The following is a 6,752-nucleotide window of genomic DNA, read 5'->3' as shown; positions in this document are numbered from 1 at the left end:
GGGGGGGGGGGTCTGATATTAGATGCTCCAAGCAGATCCCCAGCCACAAGTCTCCCCTTTTTTCGTCCCCTGGAAAATCCAGCTCTGACAAGGCTTTTGTATTCAAGTGCTCCCTGGTGCTCCACTGACAAAGTGCCTGGTGTCTGCCCCATCCTTTCAGTGTGAAGTTGGCAACCCTTTGCTGGACTGCCCTGTCCTTTTTGGCCACTTTTAACCTCAGTCACATCCAGTGGAAAGCTGGGAGCCCTCCAGGGCCACAAGCATGCTGCAAAAGTGTTGCTGGCCGAGAGATGCTGGCCCTGCTGTGTGTAAGGGGCATACGTGGGCTCCTGGTGCTGCCTGTCCTCATGTCAAGGTGCTGCGGTGGTAGACAGGAGAAGCCTAGGGCTTACAGCCATGGTCCTTGCTGTATTACTGCAGCACGTTCATGCCAGTGTGGGGCCAGGTCTGAGCCAAGGGTGTGCAGTGCTCAAGGAGAGGGTTTCATGCAGGCTGGGCTTTGCCACCTTCTCTCACACGTATGTGGGGCCATGCGGTGTCCTCTGGATACCGCAGGCAACCCGTCCGCAGAACCTGAGAGGCCACGTGCCAGGGACCCATGGCTCACACCAAGGGGAAGGGGCAAAGCAAAACCAGAGCTCACTGATGCCCAGGAAGCAGCTATTCATCTCCCTGAAAAGAGCCTCATTTACAGGCTACTCTGCATTAAAAAGTCCAGCAGCTTGCTGTACTCCTCACTGAGAGCAAGGCCATAGCCCAGTCTTGGGCACCTCTTGCAGGCATTGCTGCTTCCGCTCTTCCCCGGCTCGTCTCTCCCTGTGCGCCATCTTCTTGACAGGCCGTCGGTCGCTGGAGTTTCCATTTCACGGGGTGTGTCTGACACTTCCCCAAGGGGGTTTTGTTCTGAGTCAGGCAGGAATAAATCTGGGTGAAAACATCAATAGAACAGGAGTTTTTTTTTCTGAAATTGAAGTTTTTCAGAAATCCCATTTCAAAACAGCGATCATGCCCCACAGATGTCAGCATCATTTCAGAGCATGCCTTCCCGGGGGGATTTCCATGGCTCCACTAGGTCAGGGAACACTGCTTTGGTAGCGACCGGCAGCAAAAAAAAGCCCTGCCTCAAGCAAACCCTTCTAGCCACACTTACCTCCAGCTGCTCCCCCTGTACCGTTCCCCTCCGCTACATACCAACTCCTGCGTCTCTGAGCCCTGATCAGGATGGGATGGCAGCGGCTGCAGTGTGAACTGGGTAGTCCTCCCCAGTGATACAACTCGGACAGTCCTACGGAGAACAAATAAAAGGGTTGGGAGTCTAGTCCCTCCACTTAACTCTGTGGTGAACCACATTCAGGGGCCTCAGTGGTGCCTAGATTGACACTGGTCAGGGCCACACAAGCTTCCCCAAGGAAGCGGGTCAGTGCCCATGACTCAGGCAGCTCCCTAGCACAGGCCAGGGTTGCCGACTCCTGGGCATCTCCCCATCTTCTTTTCCCTTCTGTTTTGCAGACATCCCTTTGCTGGGTGCAAGGCAGGAGGCCATGAATAATTGCACAGATCAGCAGTACTGGGACAAGCTCCTGTGCCAATGCACCTCCTGCCGGCTTGTTTGCAAGGGGCCCACAGTCGAGCGATGCACTGCCTTCTGTGGTGAGTGCTCGGGGAGCCAACTGGCCAGGCTTGCAGACTGGCCGTGGGCACTGGAGAGGTCGGGCCCTTACCCCAGGGACACTGTGCTGGGCAGTGCAGACTGGAGTGAAAGGCTCCGAGGACTCTCAGCCCTTTGTATTGTGCCAGTGGCTTTGTCCTTCAGAGGATGGGGTCAAAAACGCCATGAAAAATAGCAGCTCAGAAGGAGCAGGTGGGGCTAGGGCTGGGGCCGGCCTGGGAAGTAGACTCAGGCAAAGCTCTCAGATGGCTCTAGCCCAGTAGGTTTTCAAGACAGCAACAAGAGGCAAAACTTTGTAGGAAGCACGATCCCCCTTCCTCCCTCCCAGCCATGCCCCTTCCACTACAGGCCAGAGCTTATTGCAGCCCCTCTGACTGCTCTCCCCTACAAGAGCCCCGAAGGGAGGAGTCTGCAGGGGAGAGACGTGGCTGTAGGGCCCTTGGGTCCAGTCCTCCCCTGGGAAACCTGCCTCTGAGCACGAGAACCGGGAGCTGGCAGCCACAGAGGCAGTGCGGAGCTGGGCCAGATCACCAGAGCCCGTGTCTGGATGGAGTCTCTCAGGGGTGTTGGGATAACTCTAATAACCAGAGCCCGGGGGGGTCTCGGACCTGGCGGCTTGCTGAGGTTACCACTGGCAAAGGGGCTTTGTTACTAAAACCTGCTTTGTCCAGGCTGGCAGGGTCCTGCCAACAGCCAGCTGCCACCTGGCACACGCCTGCCCGTCACCCGTGTCTCCAGCTGTGTGGCAGGGCTGGCACATGCCCTGGGCAGGCACCGGCTGCAGCAGGCAGGGGAGGGTACTGGAGTGCCTGCACGTGCCTTCCACCAGCTCCCAGGCGGTGGCAGGGGCTCTGCTCTCTCCTGCAGAGGTGGGTGATGGCAGGCCGCAGAGAGGGCTCTGGCCGCCTCAGGGGAGCTCTGGGAGAAGGTTGCGCCGGTGGCATGGTGCAGGACTCTCCCCGGCCACTCTCTTCTTGCTCTGTTCAACCATTCCCTTGCCCAGCGATTCAGCCCGTGGCTGAAGACCACAACAAGGGATCTGGTCCCTGAGACTGGAGAGTAGGACCTAGGTCCTCCAAAGTCCGGAGCGAGGATGAGGTATCCCGAGGTTTTAAACATGAGCCTCCCTTTGTCCTTCTGCCACTGGCGGGCTCAGGCTGGGCTTAAACAAAAGGCAGAGGCCATCTTATCTTCACTTGGTGCCGGAGCTGGGCCTCGGGTGGGAGGAACCAGCAGGCACCGGGGTAATGTTTCAAGAGTTGGCAGTGCTTGTCCTGCTTGGAGCATGCTGCCTCCGACCGGCAGAGCTGGGCTCCAGCGTTGCAGGAGCTCCTCTTGCGACGGGCTCAGCAGAACGTGTTTGTCTCCCTCCCGCCCGCAGCCTCCATGGAATGCAGCGAGCGCGCCGGCTCCTATTACGACACCCTCCTGAGAAAATGCATCAGCTGCTCCGACGTCTGCGGGCAGCACCCCATCCAGTGCGTCTCCTTCTGCGAGAGCGGTGAGGCTGCCGCCAGCCCTGGCCACGCTCTGGGCTCTGCTGGGTGGAGGTGGGGGTGCTAGGGCCTGTACCCAGGCAGGCTTTGCTGGCATCTGCCAGCCTGGGTGGGAGTAACGGGGGTGACCCCACTGGGAAGAGTCGTTGCAGGTCTCACCCAGGGAGAGAGAGGGGCTGGTCCTGATATGATTGCTGCACCCTCCCTGCGTCTGCTTCGGACCCCTCCAAGCACCAGCACAATTTAGCCCCTCTTGCCCAGTGCTGGGAAGCGCTGATGTGCCGCTTGTCCCAATGACTTTCAGATAAGCTGGTAACTACCTCATCCACTGTGGCTGCTGTGGAGCAGAGGCCATGCAGCGACCAGGACCAGTGGCTTGTGCTCTACCTACTGCTGGGCCTCTGCCTCTGCATCCTCATCTGCTCCTTGCTGCTGGGCTGGACCCACTTCAGGAGGAAGGGGGAAGTGGTCTCCTGCCAACCAGGCCCCGGGCCGTGCCACAAGAGAGAGGATTCGTCCAAAGGTATGTGCCAGCTGCTGGAGGGCAGGGGGACACTGTGGCAGAGTCCAAGGGCAGAACAGGGCACAGCTGAAGCCTGACACCAGCAGGTAGCAAAGGGCTGGCTCTTGCAACACATCTGGGGTGCGTGGAGGATACAGGTGCTTTAAAAACTACATCTGCTCCTGATGCCAGCATGAGGTCTTGGACATAGACTTACAGCCAGGAGAGACCCTTGATGCTCCTCTGAGCTCCTACGTAACAAGCCAGAGAACTGCCCCCAGCGCTGTGCTCAAGGACATTTGCTATGACAGCAGCCCAGGGGCTTGACTGTGAATCCCAGATTTCAGAGACCTGGGAGGGCAGCACCAGAGGGGGAAGCATTGACCTGGGACCACCAGCTTGGGATTCAAATCCTGGACTCCCTGTGTGATGTCAGGCATGTCACAGACCCCCTTTCTCGCAGTGCATATCCCATCTCCTGAATGGAGTTCCTGTATGGAGGCTCCAATAATACAGCACTGAGAGCCACACCAGCACACAAATCCAGGTCTAACCCTGGGCTCTGGTGCTCAGTTCTGGCCCAGACACAGACTTTCTGGACCTCAGTTGTTCCTGTACCAGTCTTCAAGATCTCTGGCTCTCTCCTGGAGCCCTTTGTTCTGCTAATCACTATTAAGGGAGCTATTTGCACAGGGCATGGCTTAATAATCAGTGTTCAATAAATGAGGCACAAGAACCTCTTGAGAGAGTCGAGGAGGTGGTTTGTGGCTCACCTTGGAGAACAGCCAGGGAACCCCCCCAAAGATGAGCAATTACATGTTCAGGTTCCCACCCCTCCATAGCTAATGCGTGTACCTGACACAAATGCTGCCACCGCTCAGGGTGCAGCAGGCTCACACATGGCCTGGTGCTGCCGTAATCAGGTGAGCATTGCTCTTTGCTCTGCTACAGCCCTGAGCATACAAAGCTTTCAAGCACTTTATACAAACATTAATAGATTGAGCCGCGCCACCCAGGTGAGGTCCGCGTTATAGCTGGGCATTAAAGATACAGAGACATTTAATCCTGTGGTAGAGACTCCAGGGGTAAGACAACCTCAGCCCCCAGGCTGCAAGCTCCAAGTTCTCCTCTCCAGGAAATCCAGCCCATGGTTCTGCAGCAGCCCAATGATTAGGCGATGGCAGTGACTGATGTGTGCCTGGCTGGCACTGCTGGCTTCTCCTTCTGGTGGCTGGCACCGGCTGGCTGACAGCTGGTCCCGTCCCAGGGATGAGGAGTTGTAAAGAACAAGCCTGTCTCTTCCTTTCTAATTAAGCAGCCAGGCAGCCATCAAGAGCCTGGGCTCTAATAACGGTAGCAATCCCGTTTGCTCAGTCTGGGCAGCTCGCAGGAGGACTAGCGTTTACTTGGCAGGGACCCAGCTGAACAATGGCTTCTTGGTCCCTTGTAGCAGGCTGGAGGGGGCAGCTGCTTCATCTGCCCAGCTCCCAGGGCCTTCAAGGGCAGAGTCAGGTGCTGAGTGGTGGCCATGCCAGGCCCTGGAGCTCCGGCTGAGCTGCGAGCAGGCTTGTTTGCGGGAACAGGGGGCCTTGCTTTGAACCCTGCCCCTGCAAAGCATCACGGTAGCTCCTGGGGGCCTGTGCCCTCTCAGGGCAGAAAGGTCCCTGTCCTGAGAACCAGGCTGCAGAGAGAAAGCTTGTGCCAAGGAAAGCCACTGCAGAGGTAGGGAAGGGGACGAGACTATGACAGACTCCCAAAGTCGCAGTGTTTTTGGAGACTGGCCAACGCAGGACTTGGATGGCCCAGGTTCAACTCCTTACTCTGCCAGACTCCCTGGTGTGACCTTGGGCAAGTCACTTAGTTTCCCTGTGCCCCCATTCCCTGGCTGCAGCCAAAAGGAGGGAGAAGCAAAGCACTCAGGCTGGGGGCCTGAGGGGGAGAGGATGGTGATTCTCACTCTCACAGGTGGCAAACACACCATGAAGCCTGCCATGGCGTGGGCCAAGCAGAAGCTGATGTCCCAGGATGAACTTTGTTCACCTCTCCGGCACACAGGGGCTCTGCTGGGTCCCAGGCTGTTCCCACAGTGCCAGGTCCTCCTTTCCAGCTGTTCACTGTTTCCTATACAGCTTTTGTCTTGCGGTGCTCTTCCATGCAGGCAGCAGCTTTAGGGCTGTTTTACACATGGCGAGGTGGGCGGGGGGCCTGAGGTTGCAGAAGGGAGGGGAGAAAGCCACGGCTCCAGAGGCAGGAGCCGCAGCCAGACACAACATGACTTGATCGTTCCCTGTCCTGTGTTTGCAGATCGTTTAGTGGAAGCAGGAAGCGCTGCAGATGGATTTGCTGGAAGCAGGATACCAGAGCCAGTGGAGACCTGTGGCTTCTGCTTTCCTGAGCAAGGGGCTGCCACACAGGAGACCAGCCCATGTCACAGTAGCTCCTACCATCTAGGAGCAAGGGCTGCTGTCCCTGCCCCTGAGGATGGCCACTTCAAAATTATATGCTCTCCATCACAAGAGAAGACGCTCACAGCATGAACTCACAGAGTCAGGCTGCTGGCGACCACATAGAAGCCCAACTACTGGGAAGGAAGCTGCTTGCCCTTAATCTCTGCCCTCTCTTTCCAGTAAGCACCACTATACCTAGCCTGACCACCAGTCACACTTACTTTTGTACTATGGAGTGGGACGGCAGCCCACTGCCGCTACTCTCTGCAATGGAAATAAAATTCTCACAATCAGTCTCAGGAAACCTCTTGCTTCCTTTCCCATTTGGCAGCCTCCGTCTGCTTGTGGGTCAAGCGAACCAATCTTTCAGCAAGACTCCTTCTTCAGGCACCCATGTCACTGGTATTGCCCCTTGGCCTCTGCAAACAAAGGGCGAGGGACTGCTAGGGACCCCGCTCATAAGTCAGGCAGTAGGGAGCGAGCTGAGCAGCTCCAAATTCATGGGTGGGGAGGAACAGGGGAGGCTTTGCTTGGTTTGGGGCTGGCCCTGCAGGCGAAGAGGTACCTTTTTGCTGGGGTGGGGCAAAGCAGTGAGGGTCTTCCTCCCCTCCAGACGGGGCCTCTTGTGGCAGAGGGGC

At 57.3% G+C, this 6,752-nt stretch overlaps 1 protein-coding gene across 1 annotated transcript; it reads left to right on the top strand.

Moving 5' to 3' along the window:
* The first annotated feature begins 1,176 nt into the window (after positions 1-1,176).
* On the top strand, positions 1,177-6,476 carry TNFRSF13B (TNF receptor superfamily member 13B). The gene is made up of 4 exons (XM_019512645.1): positions 1,177-1,650; positions 3,051-3,170; positions 3,470-3,688; positions 5,972-6,476. Exons 1-4 carry the CDS (start codon positions 1,542-1,544, stop codon positions 6,202-6,204), a joined length of 681 nt encoding a protein of 226 aa, XP_019368190.1. The 5' UTR covers positions 1,177-1,541; the 3' UTR covers positions 6,205-6,476.
* The last annotated feature ends 276 nt before the right edge of the window (positions 6,477-6,752 follow it).

The sequence above is a fragment of the Gavialis gangeticus genome, unplaced genomic scaffold (assembly GCF_001723915.1).
Source record: "Gavialis gangeticus isolate Ggan-Ray unplaced genomic scaffold, GavGan_comp1, whole genome shotgun sequence".
Taxonomy (NCBI): Eukaryota; Metazoa; Chordata; order Crocodylia; family Gavialidae; genus Gavialis; species Gavialis gangeticus.
The sequence above is the reverse complement of the archived record's forward strand: the minus strand, read 5'-3'. Positions and strand labels throughout refer to the sequence as shown.